Source organism: Sturnus vulgaris, chromosome 3 (genome assembly GCF_052056855.1).
Source record: "Sturnus vulgaris isolate bStuVul1 chromosome 3, bStuVul1.hap1, whole genome shotgun sequence".
Classification (NCBI taxonomy): domain Eukaryota; kingdom Metazoa; phylum Chordata; class Aves; order Passeriformes; family Sturnidae; genus Sturnus; species Sturnus vulgaris.
In genome coordinates this window covers 110,392,579-110,405,912 of record NC_142245.1, presented here as the reverse complement: position 1 = coordinate 110,405,912, position 13,334 = coordinate 110,392,579, and the positions used below count along the sequence as shown (strand labels likewise).

Genomic DNA, 13,334 nt, shown 5'->3' with positions numbered 1-13,334 from the left:
TGAACATGAGGTGCCCAGACCCACTCCTGAACTCCGTGCTTGCATCCTGCTTCCATCTCTGAAAACACAGCACAGTCCAGGCCTGGGTAGGAAATAACCATGGAATTATAATCTGACCATAGATTACCTCCTCAAAACCTAAAAACCAACCAAACAAACCTGGTGTTATTGTTGAACTGAATCAGCAAACCCAGTTCTCAGTTGCAGTCATGTCAGTGCCCTAGCCAGGCAGGAATTTGGGATCTCAGGAGCTCCCATGGAAGCCATGAGAGCCAGGACTGCTGCAGGGTGACAGTGCTAGGAAGGTTTCCTGGGGAATGCCTTGTGTCATCCTATAGAGAGCAGCTGCAGAGAAAGGTGGTAAAGCACTGGATCAGGGAAGTGATGGAGTCACCATCCCTGGAAGTGTTCCGAGAATAAATGGCTGTGGCACTTGAGGACATGGTTTTGTGGTGAACACGGTGGTGATGGGCTGATGGTTGGACATGATTTTAAAGGTCCTTTCCAACCCTGACAATTCCAATCCTCAGCCAGCAGCAGCTGAAGGACACAGTTCCTCCTGCTGAGAGTTCCTTCCCTTCCCACTGTGCCATTTGGGATACACAGCAGGCATCCTTCACTGACTGCCACATTCCCACCAAACCTCATCCAACCAAGGCTGCTCAGCTCCTTGGACTTGTGCTTGGAGGAGCTGGAGCTGCACCTCTGAAAGAGCAAGGAACCAGAGATCTCTGCATCATTTTGGGAGCAGCCACATTCTCACCTTTTCCTGGCAGTGAACATTTCTTGCTCCCCATATGGTTTTCAGGCTATATTGCTGGAAAACTACACACTTAGCTGTGTTTATTTAGTAACACTGTGTGCAACCTATAGTTTTCTCTGGTGGCTTTTTTTACTAGTATGCCAAGAGTTGTAAGATAGCTTGCATTAAGAAAATTAAAAGTATAGGAAAAAACAACAAAAAATAGATCTCTGTTTACTTGAAAATAAGTTTAATTTACATGATTTTATGTTTAGTACATAAATCTATTTTCCCTAAAGTGAAATCTCTTGGGGGAAAAATAGATTTTTTCTTTTCAGTGAAGCCTAAAGACAATATTTGAGAGTTACTTAAAAATATATACTTAAACCTCTGTATTGACATAAGATATGCAGTGACAACCTCATTTGCTGCATCCTTTGGACTGGAGTGAGGCCGGGTTTGAGCTGTGCTGTGAGCCTGCATTTCAGGGAGCTGCAGCTCCCGGGTTCTCCCCCTTGGTCACAGACAGACGGACGTTGTCCCTCCCGCTCCACATGGACACGGGATTCTCGGCCGAGTTGTCGGAGCTGAAGTAGTGAACCCTCCAGCCACAGCAGCACTGCAGCTTCCTAACCTCGCAGCGGAAAGTCTTGCTGAAGATGTAGTAAATGAAAGGGTTGTAGGCAGTGGAGGACTTGGCAAACAGGCAGGGCAGCAGCGTCACCACGGGCTGCAGGGAGTCACTGGAGTTGAACATGGACCAGAAGCTGGCGGCTGCATAGGGAGTCCAGGAGCTCAGGAACGCCACTGAGATGAGCACGGCCATCTGCAAGGGAACACAGCTGTCTGCAGCTGGCACAGACAGGGCTGGATAACCCTGAACACGAGGGGGGTGTGGGACCACACCTGAAGCTGTGCTTGCTGGGCCCTCATGACAAGAGAGAACTGAGGGGCTGGAGCGTGTCCAGGGAAAGGAATGGAGCTGGGGAAGGGTCTGGAGCACAAGAATAATGGGGAGCAGCTGAGGGAGCTGGGAAGGCTCAGCCTGGGGAAAAAGACGCTCAGGAGGGACCTTCTCACTCTCTAGAACTCCCAGGAGGGCAGAGCCAGGTGGGGGTCAGGCTCTGCTCCCAGGTAAAAACTGAAAGGACAAGAGGAACTGCCCTCAGGTTGCACCAGGGGAGGTTTAGGTTGGATATTAGGATGCATTTCTTCATGGGAGGGGTTGTCTGCCCAGGCAGTGGTGGAGTCACTGTCATTAGCAATATTTTTAAAAAAGCGTTGCTGTGTGCTGTGGTGCTTAGGGGCATGGTTAAGTGGTGGACTTGTCAGTGCTGAATTAGTGATTGAACCTGATGATCTTAGAGACCTTTTCCAACCTTAATGATTCAGTGATTCTATGACTGGCCTCTAGAAAGCTTGGATCAGTTCTGCTTTTCCACAAGAAATGCACAACTGAAGTGCATATTTGGAAAAAAAAGCCGAATATATGAATACTTAATATATTAAAATCCTGTTTCCATACAGAATTTCTGTGTAGGTCTCTGTAATTCCATGATTCTGTGAACTATGCATGAGCAGAGCCAGCTCTCTGCCAGCTCCTGATTACTGCACACTCTTCCCATCACAGGGATAACTCACCAGTGTCAGCTTCTTCTCCAGTTTGGCTGCATTAGGGATCCTGTCAATATTCTGGATCTCTTGATATGCTTTGTGAACCTTCCAGGCAATCCCCAAGTAACAGGCAACGATGGTCAGCGCAGGCAGGACTGTGCACAGGAGGAACATGGTGAGGATGAAGGAGAAACCATTGGAGGAGTTGTGGAACTTGCTCCAGGCTATTGTACAGGAGATGCCAAAGGGCTCAGGGCCATAGTAGCCCCAGCCCACCAAGGGCAGGATGGCCCAGAGCAAGGAATAGAGCCAGATAAAAGCAATCAGGATGCAGACAGTGTTCTTGGTGATTTTGTTACCTGCAAGAGAGGAAGAACAAGAGTATGTGGATTCCATCCCAGACACATGGGGGTTTGCCATAACTTCTCCTTAGACAGAAGGATGGTGGCTACAGATACACCTGGGCTGCTGCTGCAGGTCCCTAACCTTCGGGCTTCTAGAGGAACAGAGTGTCAGAGGATTGGATGAGACCTGAACACAGCCCTCAGTGCCCAAATAGTAAGGCTGGGAGCTTTACAAGATGAGTTTCACCTCAAATGTGCTGCAGTCCCGGCCCAGGAATGCCAGAAGAATATTCCTTCCTTTTAAATTCCAGTGTATCTGCTTGGATACAAACAGGAAGGGAAGGCAGTCTGCTCCAGGAAAATGCTTATGCTCTCCATTCTCAGGTAGTTTCACTTGGTAAAACTGAGAAGTGAAAAACCTCCCTGTTTCTTACAGAATTTAATCAGATCCTCTGGGAAGAGCAGGATTTGATATTGCACTAGCAGCTGAGGCTTATTCAGCTGTTACTGACCTGATACTCCACACCACATTCCACAAAGCACCTCCCAGAGCAGCCCGGCCCAAGCACAGCACCAACAGGTGACCATTCAGGCGATTTACTCACTGTTGGATTTGGAGGAGTTGGTGACGAGGAATCGGATCACGGCCATGGCACACAGGGTCATCATGCTGCAGACCCCGAACAGGAATCCCATCAGGGCGTAGTACACACAGGAGGCATCTCCCCCCAGCCAGGCGTGGTTCCAGGCAGATGCAATGGCCAGGGGGTACATGCTGAGGGCCATCCCAATGTCTGCCACTGCCAGGTTCACTGTCAGCAGCTCTGGCGACTTCAGCAGGGAAGAGCGCTTCACAGCCGTGGCAAGGACAGCTGAATTCCCAAGGATTGTCAGGATGGCTGAAAGGGAAGGATCAACACAGACAAGAATTTCACACAGTTAACACTCCTGTGAAATCCACTGGAAGTATGTGAAGTGCCTCAGAGGGGCTACAACACGGCTGAGGAGGGACTTTTTACGAGATTATGTAGTGCTAAGGGTGAATGGCTTCAAACTGAAAGAGAGCAGGTTTAGATTTGCTATTAGGTGTTCTTCCCTGTGAGGGTGGTGGGGCCCTGGCACAGGGTGCCCAGAGAAGCTGTGACTGCCTCTGGGTCCCTGGAAGTATCCAAGGCCAGGTTGGACATGGCTTGCAGCAACCTGGGATAGTGGAAGGTGTCCCTGCTCATGGCAGGGTTTGGACTGTCCTGCCACGGTCTGCCCGTGTGAAAAGTCACTTTCTGTCTTTTTTATAAGCCCCTTTAAGTACTGGAAGGCCACAATGAGGTCTCCCTGTAGCCTTTTCCAGAGAGAATCCCCAGCTCTCCCAGTCTGTCTCCAGCCCTCAGAGCATCTCTGTGGCCTCCTCTGGAGCCACTCCAGCAGGTCCACATACTTCTTGCACTGAGAAAGAATATCCCCACTTCTCCTTCCTGCTGAAGTACTCCAGCCATCCTGCCCACCTGTCCCCTGCACTTCCCAAAGCCTTCCTTCCCTCTATGTGACTTCATCTTCAGCTGCAGCACTGGGCTCTGGGCTGCCTGGGTGCTGGGCATGTGCTGGCTGGCAGCTCAGAGTCCCTGCTGATCCCTGAGAACGAACATCACTGTTCTGGTGGCCTCAGAGTAGTGGGACCATGGGAGTTGTTTAGCCAGGGGCGTGCAACAGACCCAGTGCTGTCAGACATGCATTATTCAGGTGAGCCACAGGGCTTCAAAGTGCTGGTGACAGCAGTGTCAGAAGTACATGCACCAAACTCATTTTCTCTCTTCTTTCAAGTGAACATGGTGCTGTACCAACATTTTGATGAAAGGTTTTCCTGAGGTGGTGTCCTCTAAAGGCAGACGTGGAAGAGGGAGACAGAAAAAGATTCTGTCATGTTCCCTTGTGGCTGTGAATGCAGGAAGGCTGCATTTGCTCACAGGTACCACTTAAAGATGCCCACAGAGGACTTAATAGAGGTACACGCAATAAAATGGAGTAAATAGATTGGCATAAGTACAAAAACCTCAGAGGTGTCAAGAGAAAGGCTTAACTGAAATGGGGACACAAATCTGAGACCCCATGTCCCTCCTTCATTCACTTTCTGACCACACATGTTCACTTGGCACCCATGGATGCCCTTGAAGGGCTCCCTGAGCTCTCAGGATCTCTGTGTCTGCTTGGTCACTTGCTGACAGAGCAACCTCTGGCTCAGTGGGCAGAGCACTCTCCACAGTCTGGGGCATGAAATCATGGAATCAGAGAATCTTTTGAATTAGAAAACACCTCTAAGATCATTAAGTCCAACCATTCCCCAGCACTGACCAGGCCACCTCTAAACCATGTCCCCAAATGCCACATCCTCACAGCTTTTAAATCCTCCCAGGGATGGTGACTCCACCACTGCCCTGAGCAGCCTGTTCCAATGCTTCACAGTCCTTTGCATGAAGAAATCTTTCCTAATATCCAGTCTAAACCTGCCCTGGTGCGACTTAAGGCCATTTCTTCTTGTCCTGTCCCTGTTCTCTGGGAGCAGAACCCAAACCCCCCCTGGCTGTCCCCTCCTGTCAGGGAGTTGTGCAGACACAGAAGGTCCCCCTGAGCCTCCTTTTCTCCAGGCTGAGCCCCTTTCCCAGATCCCTCAGCTGCTCCTGGTGCTCCAGCCCCTTCCCCAGCTCCATTCCCTTCTCTGGAGTCACTCCAGTCCACGGTTCTGTTTCTCGAAGTAAGGGTCCCAAAATAGAACATCCTCAGGCTTCAGGAGGAAAAATGAACCCAGTTCACTTTCTTCTGTAAGAGCCCAACCCTACTCAAGATGCAGGAAGCAGCTCCATCATCAGAGATGACCTCCAGGCCCAGGCTCTCTTTTTCCTTGACAGAAGCTCTTCCCCTCCATCCCACAGCCTGTTGGCACAGGACAGAGCTGTGACTGTGGGACCAAAGAGCTGGTGGTGAGTGCTGCCACCCATGCCCTGGCTTTGTTCCAAACAAAAACATCATTTCAAGGCACAAACGTGCAGCCCCAGTGAGGTGACCAAGCTATGGATAAAAACCTGCTTCCAGTTCAGCTCACTGCTTTATTTCTGAGCATCCCTGCAGGATGCAGTGAGCCTGGCTGCCACTCAGGGCTCTGGATCTGATGCTGGAAGCTGTGCCTGGAGTTTCAGTGCCTCAAAGTCCTTTAGGGGAGGTGTGAGACTGCACCATGGTGGAACACGAACCAGGGAGCTCCAGCCTCCAGCCCTTTTTTGCTGTCCCTTCCCACTGCCTTAACTGCATCTATGTATTTACATTTCTGAGACAAGGGAGCTGGCATCCTGACTTGAAAAAGCCCTTCATTGTTTTGTAAACAGGGATTTTCTCACCCTGAGTTTTGCTCTGCTGTGCAGAACAAGAGGAAATACAAAGTGCTGAAGTCCAGCACTTCTGCCCAGAGCCTCAGTGTTAAAGCACATGAAAATATAGACTTGTCTTTCTTATGTCAGCCAAAGTTTTCAAAGGAGCTGAAGGAAGGAATCTTAGGAAAAATTCAGGTGGAAAGCATGCCTAAACAAGTTCCATTCCTCTCCAAATCCACAAGGGTAGAAAACAAATTTTGTATACGTGCAAGAAGCAGACAAGGAAGAAAACACTTAACTGAAGCCAGGGGCTGGTAGTTATCCCCACTTGTATTTCATTCTCAATCTGCCTGCAGCAGGGCAAACAGGCTGCTGCCAAACCCAGAACTGCTCTTTGGAAACACTTTGCTGTTCTGTAGCAGTTCATCCTACCGAGACACAGCAGAACACTTCCCCCACCAAGGGTCAGCCCACAGCTGCTTTCCCCTGACCAGCCCCATGGATTGAGCTGCCCTGGCTCTGTTCTCAGGGCTGAGATGCCACAGAAAGTGACAGACAACTTATTTCAAACACTTGTGATGCCACAGAGGAAAATTTGTGCTGGCCATTCTACAGCATTAAAACAAAATATTCCAAATCCAAGAGTGGAGATTAATGCTGGCTGCCAACCAACTCCAAGGCACTAAGCAGGGGAACCTGTAGGGAAATATTTGCTGTCATTTCCCTCTAGGTTCTTCTGCCTGACCACTGCACGGACAGGGAATCCCTGTATCCCTGTTCCCTAGCTTCAAGCAAACAAGTAGGCTGTGAACTCACCTATGATTAGAAGAAAGACCCCAGCTCCATAATCCACTACTGGGTGGAGTTTGGAAATATACTGCTCCTCCATGGTCCCCTGTGGAGATGGGTGAAGGTTTTCAATCAAAGCTGAAGATGCTGCAGGAGCAAAGAGCTCGTCCTCATGGTTTTCCTGCTGCAGGTGAGAGCTGGTGTTGGGTGCTGGCAGTGCAGGGACTCTTCTGCTGCCTCCTTATCCTGCCTCTGGTGTGGCAGGGGAGAAGCCTGGAGTGAGAGGAAGGATTTCCCCCTGGGAGGCAGAGTGAAAGCCAGGCACAGCTGCTGCCAGAGCAATCCCGCCTGCCTGGCTGGCAGAGCATCTCTCCTCCCACCCCTCCTCTCCCACCCTTCTGCTCCTTGGCTTGTTGGGAAGATTCACAATGCAAATCCCCTCAGATGAGCAAAACGAATTGTTCTTCAACCATCAGCAGCTCTGGGAAATAAAGCCAGGCTGAGGGGGCAGGCAAGGGAAGGAAGGTTGGGAGTTTTGTTTTCCAGCTTCATGGCTGAGTATGGGAGACACGAGGTTGGGGCAGGAGTCTCTGAGTTGAAGTGTTAGAGGAAAGGTGTTTGCTGCAGGGCCTCAGCAGGGTCAAAGTCACACCACTGAAGACAGGACTGTCTGAGCTGCTCCAGTGCACAACGAGAGGATGTTCCATCCAGTGTAGTGCACCAGAGGACCAACCTCTGAGGTCACTCTGTGACACTCTGGCGTTCTGACTTGGCAAGCAGCCACAGGAACGCCTCACCTCCATGTTTTCCTTCTCCATATAACATCTGAGCCTAAAATCACTACAATGAACAACCTGGTTTAGTGGGTGGCATCCCTGCCCATGGCAAGGGGCTGGAACTAGATGGTCTTTAAGGTCCCTTCCATCCCAAACCATTCTGTGATTCTGTGATAAGGAATTTTAAAAGTCACAAGAGCATGGGGGCATCTCAAGTGTGATTTAGGTGGAATTGGAATTTAGGTGCTGAAGTATAGAAGTAACAGCCTAAATTTAGGAATCTGAGAGACTTTAAAAGCTTTTGGTTTCAGCAAGGTTTTGTGCATCTCCAAGCATGGAGAATCCACAACAGTTGTTCCAGTGCCTTTTTTGTTCAAAGTCTCACACAGTTCTGGAATAAAGACACTACCCAAATGAAAAGGAAATCCAGCAGCTGCTCACGAGCTGTTCAGTGCAGGTGTTCCTCACTGAATGTTCCTCAGCAGAGGAGATTCAGCTGAATGAATGTGGGTGGTTGTTGCAATGCTCTCAAGCCATGGGTGTATAAACAAGACTCAGCATAGGGAAGTAGGATATATATAGTGTTAATCACAAAAGGAAGTCCTTTTACCAGAATAGAATAAAAAAAGAGAAGAGGTGATGTCTCGAAAACATGCCCAGTATTGAGAGTTTCAAACAGCTTGGTCAATTCAGTGTTGTCTGTGTAAGAAAGAGAGGTTACCATTTGATAGCATTTTGGGGGAGTGTCCTGGTTCTGGCCAGGACAGGGTTAATTCTCAGTAGCCAGCAGGGGTATGGCCAGAACCTGGAGGTGATTCTATAGCACCTGGGCAGAACAAGGACAGGGAGAAATGTCTGCTGATGTAGCAAAAGACACAAATCCTGTGGCAGAAAGTGGAAAATTGCCACATTTTCTCACTTAATCCAGTACACAAACCCATTGTGCTGGTTTACAATTAAACAATTCCAGATCACCACAGAGAGGATGGAATCTGACTGCTCACCTTGCTAAATCTGCAGAACAGCTCCTGGCACTGGTTTGGGCTGGGCCAGCTGGCACTGTCCTGGCATTCCCAGGCACAGCTTGGCTAAAACGAGCCCAGGATTGTTCCCAGCAAGCAGTAACATCATCAGCTTTGAAAACAAAGTGTTTTGTTCCCTGGTACACATGTTGCCAATGGGTTCTGCTCTTGTCCTAAGTGCAAACATTTACATTCTCAAGGTTCAACCATTGGATGAGGATTGACTGGTTTAAAGTCCTTGAATAGAGCTTTAAATTCTGATAAAATCCTTTTTTGATAAAATTCCTGGCCTGTGCTATGCAGTCATCTCACCTAAAGTTCCTTTTTGGCCTTTCTTGGTGAAACCATGGCAGAGGGCTCAGTTCAAGGAGCTGATGTCACCCAGTCCCAGCCAGATCTCCTGATTTCTCACTTGTTGCATGGCCCATCCTCTCTCTACTGAAATAAAACACTGCCTTTCTTCAGGGAAGCAAGGAGACCAAAGGCAAGATTAAAACGTTTTGCTGATAATTTAATTGCTAATTATTATTTAATTACTGGAGAATCCACTGGCTATAGGAGCCCAGTCCTGTGCCAGCTCTTGTGGGCACCTTAGATTACACTGTGTGGCTCCTTCATGCTGGTTTAGATGGCACTTCATTTATTGTGAAACCCTCAGCTTAGCATTCACATGGGGTGGGATTACATCAACAGTCCAGTTACGAAATGGAAGAAAAGAAAATGAATGATTGAAACCAGAAGAGCTGATGGATCCCAAACCCAGTGCATTATTCATGTGCTGTTTAACAATAGCAAGTTGTGCTCATCACCATCTTCCTGCACATCACATAAAGCCATATTATCTGTTCACAACAGCCCAAGTTTATACATCTTGACAAATCCAGAGTTGGGGGGCTCATATTTTAGAATTGTTTTGTGATATTTATTTTTTATTTAATAAAGTATTGATGAAATGAAGCAGACAGAAGGATGAAGTTGATATCTACTCATTTCTGAAAGGTTTTGCGAAACTTCAAGCAAAAAATGAACTCACCATGAAACTATTACACATACTTGATGTAAATATGGACATATATACAAGTTCCCATTGTTGGCATAAAACAGGGTTGAGGAATTACTTGATGCTACCAAGTAAGAATGCCCTACAACTTTATTTTTACTTTCCACAGGGAAAAGACATAGAGTATACTGAATCTATAGGAAAAAAGAGAATTCCTCTGAATTATCAGTTTTCAATTGTGCATTTTGAGAGATAAAATGTTTCAATGTGTGGAGCTGTTTGGGACATGAATACTGGGTTGTGTTTGGTATCATACATCAAAATCACTGATATTTCCTGATTTGTGTGGAGGGCCTATGAATCTGGGTCATTATCAGAAGTGGCTATCAAAAACAGTCATGTATCATTTAGAGGAGGATATAACTTTGTTATTCCTGTTTATCCCTGGCTGTTCTGTCCAGACCTTCTCCTTGTGAAGACTCAGATCTCAAGTGAGCAGAGTGTGTGCAAACACTGTGTGGGGACAGTCCCTCCTGAGTGCCCTGTCCTTGCTGTAAATCACCTCTGCCATGATGCAAACTCAAGCCTTTTCATTCAAAAATGCCACCTTTTCCAAACTCCTTAGAGGAGACAGCTTCATCATATTCTTCATTAATTCCTACAGCTTCCTTCCTTTTAAATATTTTTTTATTTCTGCAGTTTTACTTTTAGAAGCAAATCTTTGAGCTGAGACCTCTAGCTGAGCTTCTCTAGCTTTCACCTCTATTTATGAAAACCAGAACCAGCATTTAAGTGAATTCTCAGAGTCTCCTCATGGAGTTGTATGTTTTCAACAGCTAAGTCTTGTTTAAGCTGGTATTTGCAACCTCAAGCATAGTAATTTTTAAATTGTTTTCTTCTGGCTGCCTGGACTGACTTGCATGTTATTTCCTGAGGGGTTATTTACAAGTCTAAATTCAGTCTAGGGGCACTAAACTTCCTAATTTCCCTTGGCAGGAATTGAAGAATCCAGTTGGATCAATACATTTTGCTCTTTCACTACAACCAGTTTAATATATAATATTTGTGTGTTGGTGAACCCAGTCCAAGTGAGTAACTTGGGTCACAACAACCCCTGCAGGGCTGCAGGTTGGGGAAAGAGTGGCTGGAAAGCTGGAAAAGGACCTGGGGGTGCTGGGGACAGCAGCTGAACATGGCTCAGGTGTGCCCAGGTGGGCAAGAAGGCCAGTGGCACCTGGGCTGTGCCAGCCATGGTGTGACAGCAGGGCCAGGGCAGTGACTGTCCCCTGTGCTGGGCATGGTGAGGCCACACTTCAAAGTGCTGTGCTCAATTTTGGGCCCCTCAGGACAAAAAAGACATTGAGTGGCTGGAGCATATCCAGAGAGGAGCAACAGAGCTGGGGAAGGGTTGTGGAATTGATGCCAGAAACTCACATTTATTAAACAAAGTCATTCTTTGTTATAACCATGATATTCATGCTGTACTGGTGAAAAAAATACCAGGTACTCAGTAAGAAAAGTCACACATGGAGTAAAGATGTCCCTGACATGACAAACCAGCTCTTTTCAACTGGGCAATGGGCTGCCCTCTCAGGGACAATATATTTTTTTTCCCCAGCGTCCTCAAATATGCAATGAAAGGCTCTAATTTGAGAAAATAAGGCAAAGGAGAAACACATCAGGAGGTGGGAGAGATTGGAATGAGATGTGAAAAGGTTAATTCAACATTCAAATATGAACCATACTACAACTGTTTCAGGGGTGTGAGGAGACAGACTCTAATACTCTAAGAATGGAAAGGAAATGTCACCACAGGTGCTAAAATAAAATTAAAGCTACTATTATGTCAAGAAAAGAGAAGAATAAAATGTATTGCCCATGCAATGGAATTTGATATTACAAACCTGCTTATATTTAATATGGTGATTGTGTTCTCAGAGCTCTGTTTAACAGTGGTATGAACAGCCATAACTCTCTCATTTTCAAGGGTTCAAAGACAAAACCATGCTCTGTTATACTGGATATTGCACGAATAATCATACAGGGACACTTTCTTACAGGTTGTTTTCAACCATTTATTGACATGTTTTGGTAGCAAGCTCCACTGACTTTTCCTTTGCATTTTGGTCCTGCACTCCATTTATTCACGATTCCTTTGTGGCATTCAGACAATGGGAAAAAAACCCCACAATTTGTAGAATGGAGCACCTGGGACTCAGCCAGCACAGGAATGCTGCTGTGCAGCAGCTCTGTCTCATCATCCTCTGCACACCCCTACGGTGAGCACATCTCTGGGCAAGCACGAGTGTGGCTACAGTGAGGGGTGACCTGGGAAGCAACAACATTCCAGCCACTCCACCCTCTGAAAAGCCAGATTCGGCAGATTGAATCATTTAAGACTCTCCAGTTCTGTGTTCCTGTAGCATGATGGCAACAAGTAATTAATTGTCTGTGATCCTAAGATCAGAAGTGTTCTGGAAGCAGCAAATAGAACAGCAAACAGATCTGGGAGACAAGGGATCACAGTGTGTAGGGTTGGGACCAAACCTGCCCAGATCCTTCCAGCAGCACTGGGAGCAGGAAGGCCGGCTCTGCAGGAGTCTGCCCAGCTTCAGGACTAGTCCCAGCTCTGCTCCTTTGTCTTTTTTTTCATTTAACTTAGTGCCGATTTGGGCTTACCCTTTCCTCTTTTGAATGACAAACCTCAATCCTCTCCTTTTTGCTAGGAAATCCAGAACCGTGCTGAGAGGGAGCATCTCAGCACAGGTGAAACTGATCCTTCTCTTTGTTCCTTAACTTTGATAGCAGGACTAGGATCTGGCAGAACTGAGACAGGACCAAACAGGCTGTGGTGGGATGTTTGGGATGCAGGGTCATATGGGAGGGCAAACGCTGCAGGGCCCTCCCAGACACTGAAACCAGACAGTGAAATCCTCCCAGTGCTGCCTCTAAAAGAGTTCACTGGTTGCAGCTGGTGCTGCTGTTTCTTGCTTCACTGAAGAGGGGAAAGGGGATTTGTTTTGAGGGAATGTTTTATTTAAAGGTAGTCAGAGAAAAGGTTACCAGTGTGGAAGACAAGAGATGAGGATATTTATACAACCTTTGGGAACAGAGCTGATTATATACTGATAATCTTTACCCAAATGGTGTAACCCAGTTGTGTTGACACCATGGGCTCCCTGAACACTGTTTGGGTGCACCCACCTCTATTTCCTGTTCCAGTTTCTCTGCCAAGGCAGGAATAGAGCAGCCCAGGGACGTGATCCCAGAGCAGGCATGGCTGTGTATCCCACACAGACAGTGAGGCAGGGTTCAATCCTATGGCACTGCAGATGAACTCGATGGCACTGCCCTGGCTCTGCTGCTGCCTACTGTGTGACACTCCTCAAGTCACTTCCTTCCTCTTGCTGCTTCTGACTGACCCACTGAAACTGTACATTTTCCAAGGTCTGACCGATCTCCAGCTGTTTGTGCCCAGTGCCTGGTAACAAAGCAGCGCCGTTGTTGGTTTGTGCCTCTCAGCACCATTGTGACACAACAATGGCTTAAAGAGGCCAATTTTCTTTCATATTAGAATTACTCTTACTAATTTCTAAATAGACCCATGCTGGGAATTAAAAAATGCCAGGATTACAACTTATTATTTAGAGAAAAGAAAAATAGCTGAGACTGAATCTGGTAAAAATAT

General features: G+C 47.2%; 1 protein-coding gene across 1 annotated transcript; it reads right to left on the bottom strand.

Annotated features, from left to right (window-relative positions):
* Positions 1-1,092: 1,092 nt before the first annotated feature.
* LOC106851128 (opsin-5-like) lies at positions 1,093-7,033 on the bottom strand. Its single transcript, XM_014872884.2, has 4 exons — positions 6,876-7,033; positions 3,306-3,599; positions 2,384-2,715; positions 1,093-1,568 (listed from the first exon to the last, which is right to left on the bottom strand). Exons 1-4 carry the CDS (start codon positions 6,946-6,948, stop codon positions 1,227-1,229), a joined length of 1,041 nt encoding a protein of 346 aa, XP_014728370.1. The 5' UTR covers positions 6,949-7,033; the 3' UTR covers positions 1,093-1,226.
* Positions 7,034-13,334: the final 6,301 nt, after the last annotated feature.

Bases quoted from the DNA above. Each gene is read 5' to 3' on its own strand.
- LOC106851128 (XM_014872884.2), bottom strand. From the start codon at position 6,948: ATGGAGGAGCAGTATATTTCCAAACTCCACCCAGTAGTGGATTATGGA. The intron at 2,716-3,305 runs GTGAGTAAATCG...CCTCTCTTGCAG, and splicing joins CAACTCCTCCAAATCCAACA to GTAACAAAATCACCAAGAAC. The intron at 1,569-2,383 runs GTGAGTTATCCC...GTTCCCTTGCAG, and splicing joins TGGAGAAGAAGCTGACACTG to ATGGCCGTGCTCATCTCAGT.